The following is a 22,171-nucleotide window of genomic DNA, read 5'->3' as shown; positions in this document are numbered from 1 at the left end:
TAGAATGAAAACAAGACTCAGTGGCACAAGGGGTAAAATTCAAACAAGTCTGGTAGTTTAGTTAATAGCACTGTACCAACATTAGGCTTTGCTAACCAAACTATGATCCTGTAAGGTGTTAGCATTAAAAGAAAGTGGGTAAAAGGTATATTTAACTTTTTTGGTATATCAGTTCAAAATAAGAACATTAAACAAAATAAAAAAATAAACTGCTACTGACTTTTAAGTTTTCCCAGAAACAACAAAATGTGGTTATAGAATGAAATAAAGAAATAGAGACAGAATATGGTCAAAACATATCACCAATTGTTCTAGAAAGTCCAATGGGAAAATGCCCCAAAACACATTCAGTTTGGCATAATATATAGTTCCTTTGCCAGATATATGAACCCATAAAAAGAAATGGCTCCACTGTGAAAAATAGCTGGGTAATCTATGCTAAATGTTGTCTTTCTAGTAAATAAACAAGCATCCAAGAACCCAATTATTCTAAACTATAATAATGCTCCCCAATGAGATGAGAGGAAACTGTCATAAATTAATACTGAAAAAGACATTAAAAAAGAAGAAAAAATAAAATACAGAATAGATGGTAGGGGAATGTATGCTGGAGACTGGAAATCAATAGAAAACAGAGGGACAGAGAAATTTGTTTTTTTAAGGCGAGTATTCATATCCTAGTAATACAGTAGTACATTCCAAAAGACAGAACAAAAATCACACCAGGTAGAAGTGCACTGTGCTCCATGACTCCCCAAGTGCCCAATATCTCCCACTGCCTACCCTGCAGTCCTGATAACCTATGAAATGGTATGATGTCTGTTAATCTGCCCACCCAGCCAAGCTGGTGGGTGATGCTCACTGACAGCTGCCTCTGTAGCACATCAGCGTCCAGAATATTTGGAGTGATCCACGTTAAGTATGTGTGAGAAATCAAGGAATCGAGGACTAAGGTCTGAGCTGGAAGAGTCAGTAGCCATTCCTCAGCCCACTGGACGGATGGGCAGCAGAGGTGGTGCAGAAGAGGAAGAAAACTCACCACTCAGTGAAGCAGAAAGGCAGCCAGAAGAGGCCAGGGTGACAGACAGGGTGGGAGTTAGAAATGTAGACATGGGGCATGAACGAAATAAAAGCAGACCACAAGAGGAACGGGAATGAAGAAATCACCCAAACTTCCGGCCTCAGTGGTTAGTGTGTCTTTCCTCACCTTCGGGTTGTCAATAATGGAGGTGACGACAAGATCTGAGTCTGTGTAGATAAGCTCTCTCATGCGGGATTCCAGGTCCTGCTGACTCAGGTGTTCACTTGTTCCCTGAAACAAGAACAAAAATTAGACTGTTTCTGTAACGAACGAAAAGCTTTAAAAGACTGAGCTAGTAAGATGCTGAGTAAGACACCACTGAAAACGGTCACCTACAGTAACCTACCTCGGTTGCTATTCAAAACACTTTCACAGATAGTTTCATTTGATCTTCACAAAAATCCTACATCGTATATGTCATCATTCCCATTTTTACAGACGAAAAACAAAAAGCTCAGAGAAAGTAACTGAGTTGCTCATGTTTACCACAAAGCCTGGTTTGGACTGGAAAACAGATCTTCTATAGTGAAATGTTCTACACTATGAGGAGGCAAGGTGGTTTTGCAATTACCACCATGATTTTGAATCTTTCATCCACCAACCACTAATCAATTTAATTCTGCTATGCAGAACATTCAATATAAAGTTAAAATTACAGCATGAAAAATTTCAGGCTAAAGTACTAACCTGTTCCGTAAGTGTTAAACATCTACATCTTTATAAAACCTAGTGAAAGTAGAGTTGATACACGATGAAAATGAGTAACTAGATGTTTGCCATCAGTTATTCCCTTGAGATGTTTCTTTGTGCTCTACTTAAGAACTTTTATTCCCGTTGCTATGCCTTAGTATTTCACGTCAGACAACAAAGAAGAGTTAGACTTTAAGAACTTCAATTGAGAGGGCGGCCAGATGGCTCAGTTGGTTAGAGCGCGAGCTCTTAACAAGATTGCCAGTTCAATTCCCGCACAGGATGGTGAGCTGCACCCCCTGCAACTAAAGATTGAAAACAGCGACTGGACATGGAGCTGATGGGCCCAGGAAAACCACACTGTTCCCTAGCATTCCCCAATAAAAAATTAAAAACAAAAATTTCCATTGAAACACGATCAGCAAACTGAAAACCTGAATAAAACAGAAAAGCGAAACAGTGATGTAAAAAAATAAGGAAAATAAATTATCCATAACTGAGGTGGGACATGGATAAAGAAACAGATTAGCTAATAAAATTCCTGAAAACCAAGACCATCCTTTTGCAACTTAAAAGACAATCATACAAAAAACACATTAAGAATAAGTAAGAAGGTACTTGGTAAAATATTTTTTAAGAACACATTTAAGAACGTGAACTTTCAAGACAGAAAGACTTGAAAGAAAAGCCAAAAATGAATCAACTGAAAAATTCTTAAAATCATATAAGAATTAGTAAGGTAGACCAGTTACAAAATTTATATGTAAAGATTAATATCCTATAAACTGAATGCATACACAAATAGGCTATAAGAATCAAATATCCCATTCACAATAGCAAAATTTAAACAAAATGCTCAGGAATACATTAAGTTTTCAAAAAATTGCAGTGAGATCTCATTCACTAAATGAAAAATATTAAGCTATAAAATTTTGTTCCCTTGTTCGAAAATGAACATGTATATTTATATATATAGAATCAAAAGTAGAGATATTAAAATATAATCAGTGATTGAGTAATTATAAGTAGTTTATTACTTTCTTTGTCCACTTCTACATTTTCCAAGTTTTCTACTTATTATATAATATTTATAATTGAATTTAAAAAGTATCATTAAAAAGTTATAAAACGGTTGGCCGGTTAGCTCAGTTGGTTAGAGTGTGGTGCTAATAACGCCAAGGTTGGTGGTTCGATCCCCACATGGGCCACTGCGAGTTGTGCCCTCCTTAAAAATAATAATAATAATTATACATATCTATATATACATATATATATACACATATATATGACAAACTTCCTTACAGTACTTATATAACTACTGCTTAAATATTTTCAATAAAATGATTACATATACTTAGACAGCTCTGGCAGTAACTATCTCCCAGAAGAGATTCAACATCTACCATATTTCAGAATGTATTTTTTACTTTTACACTGATTTTCTACCTCCCATATAACCAAACAATTATTAGCAGAGTGAGATTTTATTATAACCCGTTTACATTTCATTTCAACGCAGAAATAAGCTTCCCATGGTCCAAATGAATTTCACATTACATAAAAATTACAGTAATAACTGAAAGCAATTTTCTTTCTCAACCAGTACATACAATAAAAGATAACTTGGGAAAAAAATTTTAATTCAAAATATTTCTTCAAAGCAAATGTGATTGAAAGAAATTAAAGATGACCTAATGAAATAGAAAGACATCCTGTGTTCGTGGAGGAAAACTTGATATTGTTAGGATAGCAGTACTCCCCCAATTGAGAGCAATTGCTATCACAATCCCCAGCTGGCTTCTTTGCAGAAACTGAAACTGATCCTAAAATTCATACGGAAATGCTAGAGACCCAGAATAGCCAAAACAAACTTGGAAAAGCACATAAAATGCAAGAACCATCCTTTCTAACTTCAAAACTTACTAAAAAGTTACAGTGATGCCAACAGTGTGCGGCTAGCATGAGGAAAGACATATGGATGCACAGGACAGAACTGGGAGCCTCGAAACACACCTTCGCATTTACAGTCAATCGATAGTCAACAAAAATGCCAAGACCATTACATTAAATGGGGGAGGTGGGGAAACAGTCTTTTCAACAAATGGCGCTGAGACAACTGGATATTCACACACACAATAAAATGAAGCTGGACCCTCTACTTCATGCCATATATAAAAATTAACTCAAAATGGATTACAGACCTAAATGTAAGATCTAACCATAGACATAATTCTTCATGACCTTGGACTAGGCAATGGTTCCTTAGTTATGACACCAAAAGCACAAGCAACAACACAAACAAAAAAGGTGAACTACTACAGCAAGATTAAAAACTTTTTTTGTGTGTTTCAAGGAAACCACCAAGAAAGTGAAAAAGACAACGCACAGAATGAGAGAGAATGTTTGTAAATCATTTATCTAGAACACATAAAGATTTACCACAACGCAATAACTGGGCAATGGGTGTGAATAGACATTCTTCCAAAGAAGATAAACAAATGGCCAAAGAACACATGAAAAGATGCTCAACATCATTAGTCATCAGGGAAATGCAAATCAAAACTATAATGAGACAATTTCGCACCCACTAGGATAGCTGTAATCAAAAACAGACAATGCAGCATTATTCACAATTGCCAAAAGGTTGAAAGAACCTAAGTGTCCATCAAAGGATGAATGAATAAACTGGTATATACACACCATGAAGTATTATTCAGCCTTAAAAAGGAATGAAATTCTGATATGAGCAACAACATGGATGGACCTGGAAGACATTATGCCAAGTGAAATAAGCCAGATACAAAAGGCAAATATTCTCTGATTCCACTTATATGAGGTTACAAGGCAAATTCATAGAGACAGAAAGTAGAATAGTGGTTATACCCATGCTGGGGGGGACAGGGAATGGGTAGTTATTGTTAGTGAGTACAGAGTTTGTGTGGGATGATTAAAAAGTTCTGGAGATGGAGAATAATGATGGTTGCACAGCAATGTGAATGCACTTAATGCCACTGGACTGCACATTTGAAAATGGTTAAGATGGTGTATTTTATGTAACGTACATTTTACCATAATTTAAAAAAAAGAAAGGCGGACAGTATCATGTTTTGGTGAGGATGTGTAAAAATGAACCCTCATAGACTGCTGGTGAGAATGTAAAATGATGTGGCAGCTTTGGAAAATAGCTTGGCAGTTCTTCAAAAGGTTAAACAGAGTTACCATATGATGCAACAATTCCACTCCTGAAGATATACAGAAAAATTAAAACACACCCACACAAAGACATGTACACCAATGTTCACAGCAGCATTCACAATGGCCAAAAGGTGGAAACAACCCAAATATGTACGAACTGATGAATGGAAAAATAAAATGTGGTATATACAACACAATAGTACTTGACAATCAAAGGGAATATAGTCCTGACACAAGCTACAATTTGGATCAACCCTAAAAACATTATGTTAAGAGAAAAAAGCCTGTCACAAAAGATCACATTATCCTATTCCATTTATCCAAAATGTCAAGAATGGTCAAATTTATAAAAACATATAGCAGATTAGTGGTTGCCAAGGGCGTGAGGGGAGAGAAACTGGAGGAAATAAGAGAGTGACTACTAATGGGTACAGGGTTTCTTTGTGGGACAATGAGAGCATTCTAAAATTGACAGTGGTAATGGTTGTCTAACGCTGTGAATAAACTCAAAGCCCATGAATTGTACATTTTAAATGAGTGAATTACATGGCATGTCACTTATATTTCAATAAAGCTGCTATCAAAAATAAATAACCTAAGAGTACTTTCTAGAAAAAACAATGGTAATCAAGGAAAATGACTTAATTTTAATTTTGTAATTATGAACGTAGGTCAGAGAGCAACTTGTAATTATTCTGCTGAATTTCTATTATCATATATATACATATATTTAATATATTTTTTAATATATATATATATATTTTTTTTTTTAAAAAAAAAAACCTCCTCCATCTCTGTTCACCTGGGCCAAAGAAGTCTTCTGTGGTGAATTCTGAGTCAGAGCCTCACCAGGATTTAATCCCACTGCAGTGCTAGTTCTTGGAGTAGGACGAGAACTGAAAAATAAATACCAGTGAGCATTATGCAGATTTCAGAAATGTTATCCTCTGTTTACTATATTCTGGGGAAAAAACACATCTCATAAAAACGGTAGAATATGATGATTCATTACATAAAAACTTTATATAAAAAAAGTTTAAACTTTAATTTATGTTTACATGACACTATTATTTTTATAACTGTTTTTAAAGTAGTTTCCTGGCTACTTTATTGTTTCTTTACAGCTTCTATGCTATAGTCAGTATTTTCTGTTTTAACTAGAAAACTTAAAGCATTGCTTTTATTATTTTTTAAATGCCTGTTAGTGTAAGCAGGGTTAACATCATAACATAGATCAGATATTCCACATTGGATGGATAATACTTACAATTTTAATTCAGAAAATGTTTGAAATGGAAAATTACCTTGGAACCTACTAAGTAACAAGTTGCAATGCATCTGTTTGTAATGACTCCTCCTACACGTACCAGTAACTGTCATATTCTCAACAGGCCACTCCATTACCCCTGGGTCTCTGATTTTGAGATTTTCACATTTTATGAAATTCTTTCACTCAGATGACCAGGGTTTTTAACGAATTTCTTCAAATTCCCAACTATCAGAATTCTCACCTCTTTCACTTATTTACCTGTTTATTCATTTTTTAAATAAGTACTCACAAAATATGCCAGAGATTGCACATTTTTAAAAACTTGAATTTAAAATATGTAAGATATACCAGGCGTGCCAAAAAAAAAATGTATACAAGTGGACACTTTGGTCAACGTTGCTCAAGAAGTAGTTCACCATAATTAGAAGTGTCTGGACGCTGAATTTTGAGAACCTCTTGTAATTGCAGAAGTCAGACGTGACTTGTATTCCTCTTTTATTATCGGTATATATTGAGTATTACAATTTTAATACATTTTCCTTTCTTCAAATATGTATACATTTTTTGGGCACCCTCCATATATAGATGCACTTAACATACGCTACATTTCAATATGGGTAAAACAAATCAGGAAATTTTAGTTTATTATTATAACACCTATGTCATTAAATAAAACTATTTCTCTATGAGACTAAAACTATGAATAAAATATAACACAAAATTTACATATTAAAATTTTAAATACATTATCACCTTAAAATACCATTCTAATCTTTTTATTATTCTGATGATTACAAACATTATTCAAGCCTCCCATATAAAACAACATTTAAAGAAAAACACAACCTGTTCTTTTCTATAAGTCTTTATCCAAATAAAGAAACTGGACTTCTGAAATTTTAAATTCAATTCTATTTCAAATGGGAGTACAGAATAAAGCAGTTTTAATCCTTTTTTGAATAGGAAAGATAAGTGGGTTGGGTTAAAAAAAAATTTAAACACATAGCAAAATCTACATACAGCCAGCACTTAACAGTAACTTAGAAGATAAGAGAATGAAGCTGGATTTTGGCAGTCACATCCCGCCCTGTCCTTTGTCTCTGTGTAACATGGTTTGTCAGCAAGACAACAGATGCTGGAAGACGATTTAACACTCATGTCGCATGGATTGCTCACTGCTCTGTCATTGTTTACATACCTGAGAAGAAACATGGACTCATTCAGGTGACCCCCAAGACTACTCTTAGGCCGCAGTTCAGTTGGATTTTCTGTGGCGAGAAAGTAGAACATTAACCACAAAGCAACAGAAGGTCAAGAGCAGAGCATAATGCAGACAGAGATTTAGAGAGAAAGATAACACAAATGTGGAACTCTCAGAGATAGCATCCTAAGCAGTAAGAAGGTGCACGAATGAAAGCTCACCTAGTCTCATAGAGTGACTTAGCGGCTGACCACTCCTCTCTCCTTTTGCTTGTCCACTCTGAGGGTTCTTCAAAATCTCCTTGGAATCTTGTGGCCCAGAACACTCCATCATGTTTCTGCTGTTCAACAGGAGAAAGTCAACACAAACTCGCTTTTGAGCTATCTATAGTTCTTCTGTGTAGAACATAAAGGTTGGGAAGGATTTATTAAATCACACTTGACATGTGGCGAAGCCATAGAGTTAGAAAAGTAATACTTTTCATTAAGTAGCTAAAATGAGCACTTACTATATATAAGGCATTGTACTTAACCCTGAAAGATAAAAACCAGCAGGCAGACCGGGGAAGTAAGCCAGAATTCGAAGTACCAGTAAACGAACAGTTTCCCTTTTATTTTTCCCCTTAGAGTATTGCCCGGCCTGGGCTCCAAGGTAGCAAGTACAGACAGAAGGAGCCCCAAGAGAAGCCCTCTATTTCTGTTCCAAGGAATGGGAAGGGAGACTCCTAAAGGCCAGAACAGGGGAAATCCTTAGGTTTTCTTTTTCCATTTTGTCCTGCCCCAGTCTCCAGGTAATCCTGCAACAGCTGGTTGGGAACAGCAGCTGCTTCTGGCCAAGTGCCTCAAACTCTGAGGATGGGGCATCCTCTTCTCTAACCAGAGAGCTATGATTCCAAGAACATGAGGCAAATACCTGCAGCTCTGCTTTTTTTCCCTCTCTCACTGTCCTGCCACTGGGCTCCAAACATGTCCAGCAAGACATAAAAACTATAATATGCCATGACTAAGTAGGGTCTATTGTGGGAATGCAAGGCTGGTTCAATATTTGAGACCCAATTTATGTAAGAGTCCATAATGAGAGTCTAAAGAAGAAGCCACATGAGCATATCAACTGATATGTAAAAGCATTTGATAAAATTCAACATTCACTCAAACTGAGAAAGGGCAGCTACAAAAATCTCCAGCTCATCCTTCTTAATGGGGAAAGCCAGAATGCTTTCATCCTACAATCAGAAACCAGGCAAGGATGTTCACTTCCTTCACTCCTGATTCAGTACCTTACTGAAAAAATCCTAGCAATAAGACAAAAGAAAGAAAATGCATAGCGATTAAAAGGCAGGTGACGAAAAGGTCAGAGGTGGGCTGTGACTTGCTGACACTGATGGACCAGAGCTCGTTTTCTAGAGTTCCCACAGAGCCTAATACATTGGTGAGAGCATAGCTGAAGCTCACTGGATCAGAGAAACTCACGTTTGGGAAAGACATTCAATAGAATTCAGACTTCTCTACCCAATACACTGACTTTGCCAAGATTAAAAGTAAGAATCAGACAACCATTTACCACTGAATGAGTTGGGGGGTGGGGGAAGTCAGTCAATTACCAGCACTTAACCTCTATTTAATTACCTCTCCACTTGTTCTTTTCTACATACCACCATTTTTGGAAGTGTCCTGAGCTAAGAAAACTTTATAATAAAAATAAAGTATATTAGTCAGGATCAGCCAGGTTGTGCTGTGGTGACATACAACCTGCCAATGCCAAGGGCTCAGAATCTCATAACTTCATGTCTCACTCATGAACATGGCCACAAAGGCTGGCAGGAAAGCTATGCTCACTGCAGTCACTGAAGACCCGGCCTGACAGCAACTCCGTTTTGACATTTTCTAACCAATTACCTTATCAGGAGAAGTGTGGCTCTTAAATGTTTCTATCTAGAAATAACACATACCACTTCTCACATTTCATTAGCCAAAGCAAGTCACATGACCACCCCTAACTTAAAAGGCAGAATTGAGATCCTACCATGTGCTTGCAAGGTGAAAAGCCACTTATATTTGGTGAACAGAACTAATGACTATCATACTAAATCAGTGACTGGAGAATAAACAACTGACCAGAAAATGAACAAATTCAAGAACACAAAACATGTCACTGACGCTGCATTATTAGAATAGTAATGGGAGTGTTTAATAACCACGACCCACACACAGGTAAGTTTATCCTACCTGACGTTGGAATCCTCAGGGCTTGAGTCCTGGTCTTTTCTAGTGAAAACATCCTTCCAAAATGAATGCTGCAGTAGGCCTGCCCAAGTTAATCTTTACAAAACATAAATGTTAAATTTTTTATTTTAACATGATATACCACAGAGAATCCCAGAATGTTTCCCAATTACATATATCAGAACTGACAATTTATAAATATCTCCATATAAATGTACCTTTGAGATTGTTTCATACTTTACGCTTTCATTTTAGTATGCAATTAAACTCTTAACAACAAATAATTCAAAAGTAATGTAGAAGCCTGAAATGGTACAGAATGAGAGTTTGACAACTCAGTATTACAAGTTTCAGGGTTCATGTTCCATGGAGCCTGACGAAAACACTTTGGGTTCTCAAAACAGCCTATGAGGGAGTCTCTAAGTATTTTTAAATTTTAAAGTAAATATATCAGGTATTATCAATCTATAATTCTGTCACCCTTCAAGTCCCAAGAGTGGCTAGATTATTCTAGGTACCCGACCTATTACACACATTTCATTTGCAAAACTTCACTTTTAGAACTTCATTCAGCAATAAACAAAACAACTTCATGACTACATTCAGTCACACCTCTGTTTAACAGTCAACTGTGACCTACCTAGTTTACCTACAGTAAAATGACTTTAGGCTATAGCTAAAACCCAGCCTCATTTTCAAAGCATTAAGTTTTGCTACGAATAGATTATGTCTCTAGGTACACTCATCAGACTCATCAGAAAGGTTAGGCCTCATTGCGATTTTTAAAAATATAATAATTTATATTTGATTAATTTCATCATTCAAAATTTCTGTATTGAAATGAAATCTACTTTGATCAAAATTCACACACTAATAATAAAGAGAAAGAATTTGCCACCACATACAATACCCCTTTTTAAAAGGGCTCTTAAAATTCACTAACGGAGAAATAAAAATTGTCAACGACATAGAATTTCTTTCTCATCCGTCAGATTGGCAGAAGTTTATAACATTAGCAAAGACCACCAGAGGTAACAGCGGTAGGGAAAGAGCTTTCTAACATCGCTAGAAGTGTGAAACAGGGCATGTTCCTAGAAGGCAGCAAATGTACCAAACTTTTCACTGTTCTCAGCCTCTGGCCAGCAACCCCACTTTGAGAAATTTATCCAAAACAGATAACTGTCCAAGTTATCAACAATGACAACAAAAATACACAAAAGGCTAGTTACTGTAGCACTATGTATATGATAGTCTAAATCAAGAAGCACTCTAAAAATAATAGGTTATCAAATGTGCATTCTGTAGCCATTTATAATGACTAAACAGATATATAGAAAGAAAAAACTAGTTTATGGAGTGGTCCCATTTACATACACAAAAAAGCATATAATACAGGGTTATAAATATGTGGAAATGTAGATATGCCATCCTAAATTAAGTATATTTATATCCTATCAAAAGATGTCTAGACGTATCTACCAAAATAACACTAATCCTAAACGCATTCTATTATAAGCATAGGAGGTTTGTCCTACAACTTATACAGGAATCACCATTTCCCTCAGCAGGTTTTCCCTCATATTTAGTGAAGATAGAGAATGGATTCTTTTATATGCTACACTAAATGTATTACTCATTTTGCACCCTGAAACAGAGATCCCCAATACTGGCTCAAACATCCCCCATTACCCCAGTTCTGGTTAAGTGGCAGAACCAGAACTAGAAACCAGCTGCTCCTGTCTCCCAGGCCAGGGAAACTGCCCCCCACTCCCCGCTGGCCCTTCCCCCTGCCCTCTGCCGTCCCATGCCACAATTTCTAACTTACTGACATTGCTACAACACAGAAAATTCACACGGTGCCTATTATCCTGTCACTTGATAGCCCCATTACATGACTGGACTATCAAAAATATATCACATTAAAATACCACTCAGTTAGTGGTTATTACGTTAACTGTCTTAACAGTATCATCCCTAGTTCAATAGTCGAAAACAGTATTAGCCTGAAATCTACAATGGAAAGAAATAACTGCTGGGATTTGGGACTTGCAAGAAAAATACTTCAACCTACTAGGCCACTATTTAATACATTGAGAAAATGACTTTTAAAATTCCTCATGATTAAAAACAACTGCAGAGAGAAACTGCTCAATGTAGATGTAGGTTTCTTTTCTAAAAAAGGTAATTTGAACAACTCTCTGTATATTAAGAACAGTAATATTTTAGAAGTGCATGAAAGAAAAAAAAGATTCCAGTATTTCATTCATATTTTAAAATACAACCCATACATACCTTTTCTGAGGATCTTTTTGAAGTAAACCATCAAGCAAACTAATAAAATCTGAAGAAGCTTTAGGAAAAGAAGAATCTACATACAAATTCCCAAAAAGAAAAAAAAAATAAGTACATGAATACATACCCTACATCAACATTTAAAGTCATACTATTTTAGGCACATAAATTATTTTTAAGACAACTCTGAATCTATTAATAACAATTACAGCCTCCATTTAATGAGGGGGGAAGGGGCATACAAACAAAAAACATTTTGCCTTAGACCACAAAAACAATGAATCTCGAAAACTAAGTTTCGACTGACCTCTAAAATTACTTTATTGAATAATACCAGTAAGGGCTGCCAGCCTAACAAACTCATGCCCTTGTCTTCAGCTATTAATTACACCTCCTTTTCTGAGGTTGTCTCAACTTGACTAACTCTGTTTTATAATACACTGTGATTTAAATACTTGCAATCCCTCTATTTTTTTAACAGAAAAATAATAAATGTCACAATATTATGATCCTGTCCAATTTCATTAAACTCCAAGTTTTGTCTTTTGGAATTAGACAGATATATACCATGGCCAAAGTATCAGTAGTGGTTAAGAGAAGTGGCCGTGAAGGCAAGGACCAGCCATCACCAAGCACCCCAAGTCAAAGCCATCAAAGCAGATGACACCGTTGGGCACTCTGACCCCATCCTGATGAAGAACACTGTGAAAGAACTAGGCTTGGGCCTCTGACCCCATCCTGATGAAGACCCCTGGAAAGAACTATAAGCTTAGGCCTCTGACCTCAGTCTGATGAAGACCCCTGTGAAAGAACTAAGCTTGGGCCACCAGCGGTATCTTCACCAGGCCTCTGACCCCTTCATTCTCAGATTTCTCTTTCCTGCATAAAAATCTTCAACTTATAGCAGACAACAATAACCAATATGGTTTTTTAAAAAAAAAAAGAAAAACAGAAGTCATCATTATAGGAAATAGGAATGACTGATTTCTGCAAAAACTAAGAAAGTTAATGAAAGAAAAAATGAGAAATGCAGCTTTTTGTTTTAAAAAATACAGACTATTTTCAAAATATCAAGCGTTTTAGTTTTTTTCGGCTCAGACGATTCTTGAAATACTGAAAATATTCTGTATTCCTAGCTCTTCCATTAATTACCGCTGGAAGTGTTATTCTTCTAAAAACTCACATTATTTTTTGCAAAGTTCTGTTTTCATTTATGTGTCATAATATTCACTTTTTTGTGTGTGGTGCACTGCAAAGTATTTTATTATGCTTGTGCCTTTTATTTTTCTTTTCTTTCCTTAAAATTGTTAATGGTAGGTTGTTATATTAATCACAATTTATACGATTAAAGTTCCAACACTTTTAAAGTACTACAGATATATCTAGTTCAAAAGACTTTAAAACTTGTCAGGGTAGCATGAGGATTCATCAAAATAAGGGCTGAGAAATGCCTGATTTGTTCCTATTCAAACACTAATTAGAAATAACCACAAAGAACATGAGTCCTAATTAAGTAAATGGTATATACACAAAAAAATAAAAGTTTGAAGTTTTCAAATCTTTAAACCAGACTTCTTTGATATAGGAGCACAAAATAATTTGTTTTTAAATGAGGGAAACTATTAGCAGTACTTCATTTTCCATTTCAGTATCTTTTTTAAAAAATGGCAAAAGAAATGCTAACATTTCTAAAAATATCGATTTGGGACTACTTATAAAATATAAATTGGGGGGTTAAGAATCAATAAAAATAAACTTTGGATAAAAGTATACCTTTAGATGGTATAAAATGTAAATTAACTACATTTATAATTTTAAAAATCCTACCTTTTGGAATAGGTGGCAAAGGATCTTCATAAAAAATCTTTTCCATTAATTCTGAAACGCTCTCTGAGAAGAATGGAGGCTTTCCTGAAATTACATGAAAAGTTGCCAGGTAAACAATAGTTTGCTAACATCAATAATTCTAAATAAATCTCAACTGCACATAGCTCAGGATTATACAACTTATAAAACATATATTTATGTAGCAATAACTAATTATTGAATGCCTAGTACATACTAGGCATACTGTCTAGTAATTTTTGCTCCAAAAGACATATTAAGAGCTGATGGTCCGGCTAGGTCTTATTTTCGGGGAAACACAGTATATATGTATTTTTATATTTCTGCAGTTCAAAATTTGTCATCCTCATAAATATACAAACTCACATATGGACCATGACCAGTGTTCAGAGGGCTGCATGGGCCACTGCACACGTCGGACTCATTCAGTCACAAGTACCTTTTACAAGATCTTCTACCAATAATCAGGTTTTAACAGGCAAATTTTAACATTCCAGATGAATTATCATGAAAATGCCTCTACATCAAAAACTTCCTAAGAACTCCGCCTAGACATCAAGCAATCCAGCCAAAATCAGTACATATAAAAATTTAGAAAAACCAGCTTTTTCACATCTTATAGGTAAAATGTTTGCAAATTGCAGTTTTAATCTGTGTTTATGCAGCTCTGATTTTAAACTGAACCAGAAAGTAATCACCTGAAAACATCTCATAAAGCAGACAGCCCAAAGACCAGAGGTCACTGGTGATGGAGAAGTCGGTACCCCTCACAATTTCTGGAGCTGTATATATAAGCGATCCTAAAAATAAAGCAGCAAAAAAAACTTTGTTAGGCATTTATATAGTTCTCCATACAAACCTACCCAGGAGACACCTGACGAAGTGAAAAAATATGGGAGAAAAACATGCACATGAATATAACTTCACATGTATTTACATTTTTTAATGTTTTCTAATTTTATGGTTCCGTTTTATGTAAGGATATGTGAGAATATAGACAGACATTGAAAACCCACCTGAGTTAGATTTCAGTACATTCTTTTTCAAATTAACAATTTAAATAATCCAAAGAAAAGAATTTTTGCCTATAATATATACTACTATCTTGAACAGGATGTGTTAAGTCATGCAGCAGGAAGAACCCTATATTCCCACTGGCTTAACAAAGGTTTATTTGTTACACAAACTAAATGTCCCCCACAGGTAGAGGGCTCTGATCCTCAGTCACTGAAAGCCCCAGGCTGAGAATGGGCTCCTTCTCAACACATGCATCCTATCACCAACGCAGAGGGAACGCATGCAGCAAACTGCGCACTGGTTCGTCACGTCCCCACTTCAAAGGGATTCACACCCCTTCTGCTCACACTTGGCTGGCCGTGGCCAGGGGGACGACACAATCCGACCAGGGATGCAGAAGGACAGCAGGAAATATTTAGTGAACATGTGTATAATGTGTCCCACATGTACTTTAGACACAGTTTAGGATTGCATAGAAATACCAAATTCCAGAGCTAGAAAGTCCCCTATTTACTGATGAGAGAAACCGAAGCTTAGGGAGGTACCCTAACGTCCCTGGGGTCACACAGCTGGGCAGGTACAGAGCACCCACCAAAACCCAGGGTTCTCGTCTCTCCCTGGCGCATCTCTTTCCGCTCCACCTAAAAACCCCTCATCTCCCAAAGAAAATGTTCTTTCCATGAAGTAATAACCAATCACTTGGAAAATAAAATCCCACTGAGGTAAACCTTCCAGCAAACGGTCTCACGGGGCCCATTACAGCCAGATCAGCAGCCTCGTGTGTCCTGATGCACAATTGTAACGTCTCCTACGAGACATTTTTGCTGTGCTATCACATTTCATACCCACACTCACTCATTTAACACTGTGAGTAGCCTATTTGTCTACACATGGCTAGATGCTGAGGAAACAAAGACCCCCAGGATGCCCAGGCACCCTGCCCAACAATTAACCGGTGCTTCCTTGATATTTATTGAATGTGAATTTCATGTCTGTCTGTCTTCCCTGACTAGAAATGTAAGTTCGGTGAGGTCAGGGATTTTTGCCTGTTTGTTCACATCCATATTCCCAGTACTTACTGTGTTTCCCCAAAAATAAGACCTAGCAGGACAATCAGCTCTAACGCATCTTTTGGAGCAAAAATTAATATAAGACCCAGTATTATATTATATTATATTATACCTGGTCTTATATTATATAAGAACCGGTCTTCTATTATAGTAAAATAAGACCGGGTCTTATATTAATTTTTGCTCCAAAAGACGCATTAGAGCTGATTGTCCAGCTAGGTCATATTTTTGGCAAAACACAGAACGTGCCAAAATTTCTGTTGAATAAATAAGTGTTAAATTAATAAATACTATACATTCAGTAATGAGCAAATGACTATGAAGTCCCTACCTTCACAAGCAAATGGGAAGACAATCACAGAAAAGTAATGATTGCACGGCAAATTCAATGACAGAGCTTTGCACAGAATACTGTAACAGTAATAGAAGAACCAACACTTAGGCACTCAGTCCAATAAAAGCCTGCCAACCCAAGGGACAAAAATGGTTCCCTCCAGACAGCTAATCCCGGGAAACAAGAGAAGGGGAAGCACACTCCAAGAAAAGAGAACAGAAAGAACGCGGGCGAGCTGGACACGCTCACGAAACTGTAAACATGGCTGCATAACACAGGAGCCGGGGATGGTAGGAGAACCATGTTAGTCTGGATCCTCTGAAAAGCAGACACCAAGACAGGATTAACCATGCAAGGATTTTATGACAGGAAACATGTGTGAGAAAAGGAGGTGAGCTGGTCAAACCACAGTGCACACTGGACCCTGAGGGAAGAGAGAGGGAAGGAAGGTGGAGTGGGTATATCCTAGATTTCTATGCGGCATAAGAAAGGGCTCTCGACTTTTTCTGTCTGACTTATTTCGCTTAGCATAACAATCTCAAGATGCACCCATGTTGTCGCAAATGGCACTATTTCATCTTTTTTATGGCAGAATAGTATTCCATTGTGTATATATACCACAACTTCTTTATCCCATCATCTGTCAAAGGACACACGCACAAAAAAAAGAAAAAAGAAAAAAAGAAAGGTCATTGAGAATTCCCAAACCAACGTCGGTCATCAGCGTCTCCCAGGAATGGGCCTTAGTATTCATGCCATGCTCGGTTGTCAGCTGGGTGCAGCCCGTGGGACATACTCATACGTCCTCAGAGCAAAAGCAGCAATTTTCTCAAGGAGCTGCGGTCCTTGGTTAATTATGTTCCATGTAGTTGAAGAACAGCAAGGTACCTTCTCATGGCCACCACAAGACCAGAGAGGCAATTGGGGACCAGATCTGGAAACTTGAACTCTAAGCTGCAAGCCAGGGGATTCTAAACTTGAAATTCATTTCATAAATCAGCCCAGATGTCCAGCTTCTCTCAGTCAATGAACAAGACTGAACTGAGGGCCAGAACCGAGCCCAGTTTCACATAACCTCCACCACTCCCACAGGCACTTCATTTGTTTACATAACTTTCCTGTCCCTGGAGGCTGGGCCTCATGATCCAGTCCAACTCCCTAACTTTACCCAAGAGGAAATTAAGAGTCCTAGAGCTACGTGACATTACTCTCGAGGCTACACATAAGCAAAGGCAGGACTAGAACTCAGGTGTCCTTAGGAAAAACTCTGCAATATTACCTTCATTCAGCCCACCCAGTTTTTCTCTTTTTGGTTCATCAGTATCTCAGGCTGACACCAAGGTTAACAGATCCTTTATGGCTATAAAGCATCTCCTAGATACCAGTCGTCAATCCTACCACAACACCCAGCCACTGGCAGATGTCAAAAGGCAAGGCATTTATTTTGAGCACCTGTTCATCGCCGCACTTAGACCGTAAGTTCTCAAAGGCTCCAGAGACACAGGAGTGGTTTTACTTTTTACTCTTATCTTATGCCACAGGGATGTGAAAGTGAGTGGCCTATCACATGGGTGATTCCCCGATGGTCAGAGCTGAGGGTTATAATAGAGGTCCTCCCTCCTTGGTCAAAGAGGCTAACCTGCCCCATCATGGGGACTATTCTTAGATTAAGCTCAGAAGGAACTGAACGCACTGCTAGAGAGTCTGGCCTATTCCTCCATAACACGGCCCTCTTCCCCTTACTAAAGGGGAATACTTCAAAGATGCATTCCTGAAACACACCACCTTCCTGGTTTTCTAAAACCATAAATGATAATTCAGAACTTAATATTCTACTAACATAGCTCACAATATTCATTTTCACAGAATATCAGTCATCCTATGAAATGATATTTGGGGACATTAAAAGCCTTCATCTTGGGCATGAAGCTTTATCGCATGCAGGACTGGCCCTGATAGTGACATTTCCTTTGGTCATACTCATGGGGCCTGTGGTTAACTGTTGCTCCCCACCCCTGTCCTTCATACCGCTCGTCCTAGACGACATGATGACCAAGCCTCAGGATGCCACCCTGTCTCACAGCGCCCTTCCCTGAACAGTGAGTAGACAAGAGCTTTGGTCTAGTCTCAAGTACCTGCACAGGAAACTTGAGGACGAAAGATCTTTCCCCCTCCTCTCAAAAATTCTGGGATAAGAAATATCACTTCACCATCTCCCCTCAAGCACAGCAATTCTAACACCCCGGCCCTCTCACACTGTCATACCAACCTCCCAAGAATGCACTCCTAAATTCTTCCTTAATAGAAGAATATCAAATACTCAACAATGCTGAACAGTATCTAGTAAGTGACTGGTGTGTGCCAGGCACTGTTCTAAGTGCTGACAGTACAGCAGGAAGCAAGACAAACCCCACTCCTTATGTTCTAATGGGTGGTCAGGGACATATAAAGCTAAGGGTAAGGTATTTCTTTGTTAGAGGTTCCCCATGCCTTATACAGTATCGGACCCACACGGAAAACTTTAGGCCATGGACAAAGCCATCCCTATAGCCAGAGTTCTCCATTATTATTTTCAACACATTATTTGACTGGCAAAATGAAAAGTCAATATTATTCCCTAAACAGGTGACTTGGGTGTCCCACGTCTCCAGTTACGATCGTTAAACTTTCCACGTACCTTTGACTCTACTTTTCATGTTTTTCTTCAGTACATTTTCCCCACTATCACCTCCTCCTTCTTCTGCTACCACCAAAGCAAAGAACTCTTCCAAATTTTCACCTTCCACTTTTGCCAGGCAAAAATTATTAAACTTCAATGTGCCAGGCCCTTCCAAGAGTATCTATAAAGATTTAAAAATAAACGTGTTCAGAAAACACTTCAATTTGCCCCTCCATCAATACCTCTTATAACCTCACTAACGAACTCTGACCACTGGCTTTCTTGCTTCATCACAACGCAGAAAATTAAATGCTTACTACTTTTTTGAAAAGTTAAAGAAAAATAAGCCCAACATTTTAATAATAATAGAGTCAAATATCAAATTATCCAATCTCGGATATGCAGAATGAACACATCATATAACCACAGAGGGAAACCCAGGCTTTGGAGAAAGAACAATATATATGGGACAATCTATACTCACCAATCCTCAGTGATAGCTGAAGAAGGATTTGAAAACCCACCTGCCAAAGGTGTTGTTTATATAATATATGGTTAAAAGTAGGGTTTTTAAGTTAAAGATCTGAATTTGAGCCCTAGGTCCACCACCTGCAGGAAGCCTGACCTGGAGAATTCACCTAACCTTTCTTAGTCTGTCACTTCACCTATAAAATGGGGAAAATTATACTTAACTCTTCACATTGTTGTGAAGCTTAATTGAGGTTATATGTGCAAAGTAATTTTAATTGTGACAGGCATGTGATAAGTACTCAAGTCTGCTAATATAATCTGTGATCAGAAGTCATCTGTTGATTGCTAACACCATGCCAGGAATCAGTAATCTATTTTATTGTTTCCTCCAGAGTCATTAAAAATACTGCTGGGAAGTTGCGATGAGTCAGGTGGCTTTTGTTTTTAAAAGCAATTCAAAGTTTGCCTTTACTGTCTAGTTGCAAGCACTAAGGATGTCTACTACAAGACTACAGGGCCTTTTCAACATTTTTGAGCACCAGAATCCCCTGGAAGACTTAAGAAAAACTACAAGTTCCTACCCCTAGAGCTTGTGATTCAACAGGTCTGGGGTGGGTCCAAGAACCTGCCTTTCCAATGCGACTGGTCCAGGGAGCACACTTTGAGAACCAGTGGGAAGGGTCAGCAATTGTTTTTTTGTAAGTAAATATTTTCGACTTTGGAAGCCATAAGGTCTTTGTCCCAACTGCTCAACTCGGCTGCCACCAACAATATATAAACAAAAGGGTGTGCTTATGTTCCAGTAAAACTTCATTTCCAGAAACGGGCATCTTGCCCAAATTCTGCCAACCCCAGCTCTAGAATAAAGGTTACATTGCAAATCAGCCTTAGTTTCCTAGATTATGAACAGCTGATACTGGACCTCATTAAATAACTCCCACACAGGGGTTGGCACGCTTCAGCCTCTGGGCCAAATCCCAGCCATTACCTATTTTGGTATAGGCATAAGCTAACAGTGGTTTTCACATTTCTAAATGTTTGAAAAAAAAACAAAATAAGATAATATTTATTGACATGTGAAAATTATATGAAATTCAAATTTGTGTCCATAAAGATTTACTGAAACAAAGCCATGCCCATGTATTTACATATTGTCCATAGCTGCTTTCAGGCCTGTTAACCACAGTTAATTGGTTGTAGACTGGAGGCAAGTTTATGACTATCACAAATAAGAACTTCTGTTCATTACACAGAGTTTTTTTTTTTTTTTTTTTTAGGTTTAATTATGTTCTCATACAGATGGGTTACAATAATGTTTAACAAGGAAATATCCAACTTTTCATTCCACTGTCTGCACATTCACAAAGAAAAAGTAGCAACTCAGACCAGTAATATGTACAATCCCTGAGAATGTATACTTATAAAGATAATAACAGATGCCACTGAGGACAGCACACTATGTACCAGAAAGTGTCCCAGAAATTTCACCTAAATATAATATGGAAGGCTTACAATCACCCCAAAATATCTATCTCCATATCAGAGATGAGAAAATTAAGGCAGAGAGAGAAAGGGTGACTTGTCCAGGGCACACGGCTTCTCAATGTCAGCACCAACTGTGACCCAGAAACCAAGCAGGTTCCATGACGCTACACAGGAAGCATATTTAGTCATGGATAATTCATTTTATCCAAAAAAAAAGAAATAATATCAGGAATTCCATAATATCAGGAATCATACCTACATAGCCAAGAACGCCATTATCAAACTAAAATAATGGCTCGGAATTTCATACCCTGAGAGCCAAGAGTCTTATTTTATAGATGTATTGACCTCATCATGACCTCGGCAGAAATAGTAAATACTCAGAGCTCTGGAAAGAGGGGAGACTTTGTATTCTGTACGTACTTCAATAAGTAGCTATTTAGGTACCTAAAATATAGTATTATATGGTTCCTATAATTTAAAAAAATGTTAACTTAAAATTTCAAGATGTTTTATATCTAAAAATATATATAAAAATAAAAAGACCTTGGAGAAAGCACTATAAATTAAGACACAAGGGGTTAGGAAATCAAAACTTCATGAATTACCTTCCCAGGAGAAATGTCACAAAAAAGAATGCCAAGCTGATGAAGGTGATGTAATCCAGTAATCAGGTCAATTCCAAATTCTCTCACAACATCTTCTGGGAGGTTTTTATCTTGGGCTATAACTGTTTCTAAGGAACCACCTGCAAGTGGATTAAAATTTGAACCCAGCAACATTACACAGTGCCTCTGGGAGGTTCCGACTGGCAGATACTGAGCATTAAAAAATGATCAAATCAGTACACCTAGACAGCCTAACAGGGGAAACACATGCGAATAAACACAGTGGACAGGCACCCTGTAGGAAATCTGTGTCCATGCCCTAGGGCCTGCTCAGGGAGCACAGACAGCTTGGTCTGGAAGACCCATCAATAAGCCAGCAGGTGGGATGAGGGGAGAATGACACCATGCTGTGATTTCTCACTCCAGATCCCTCGGGAAATGAACAGCTGCAAAAATTTGTGGCAAACACAAACCAAAACAGTACACTTAAATCACATTATGCAAAGTATAGTCACATTTATTCCTGTGCAAAGTTCAGTCACATTCTGCAAAGTGTTGATTGGCAAAAAAAGATGGCTCCTTTCCTTAACGGTTAGGACATCACAGCCCCTACTGAAATAATGGGCCACGGCAGACATACAGAGAAATTCTATTCCTATACCTTTCCAAGGTCCCAGTCACGTCTCTACCATCTAAGTACCAGAAACAAATTTTTTTAAAAGGGTCAAGAT

At 37.5% G+C, this 22,171-nt stretch overlaps 1 protein-coding gene across 1 annotated transcript in view; it reads right to left on the bottom strand.

Annotated features, from left to right (window-relative positions):
• Positions 1-22,171, bottom strand: part of ULK4 (unc-51 like kinase 4) — a 650,099-nt gene that overhangs the window by 617,570 nt on the left and 10,358 nt on the right. The window contains exons 4-13 of the mRNA XM_074312876.1: positions 21,441-21,580; positions 18,895-19,057; positions 14,495-14,596; positions 13,779-13,862; positions 11,952-12,027; positions 9,663-9,755; positions 7,659-7,777; positions 7,435-7,504; positions 5,769-5,862; positions 1,208-1,312 (exon numbers count right to left, since the gene is read on the bottom strand). Coding sequence (XP_074168977.1) covers positions 1,208-1,312; positions 5,769-5,862; positions 7,435-7,504; positions 7,659-7,777; positions 9,663-9,755; positions 11,952-12,027; positions 13,779-13,862; positions 14,495-14,596; positions 18,895-19,057; positions 21,441-21,580 — 1,046 coding nt within the window. The remainder of the gene's footprint in view (positions 1-1,207; positions 1,313-5,768; positions 5,863-7,434; positions 7,505-7,658; positions 7,778-9,662; positions 9,756-11,951; positions 12,028-13,778; positions 13,863-14,494; positions 14,597-18,894; positions 19,058-21,440; positions 21,581-22,171) is intronic.

The sequence above is a fragment of the Rhinolophus sinicus genome, linkage group LG10, assembly GCF_036562045.2.
Source record: "Rhinolophus sinicus isolate RSC01 linkage group LG10, ASM3656204v1, whole genome shotgun sequence".
Lineage (NCBI taxonomy): Eukaryota > Metazoa > Chordata > Mammalia > Chiroptera > Rhinolophidae > Rhinolophus > Rhinolophus sinicus.
This window is presented reverse-complemented; position numbering and strand designations above follow the sequence as displayed.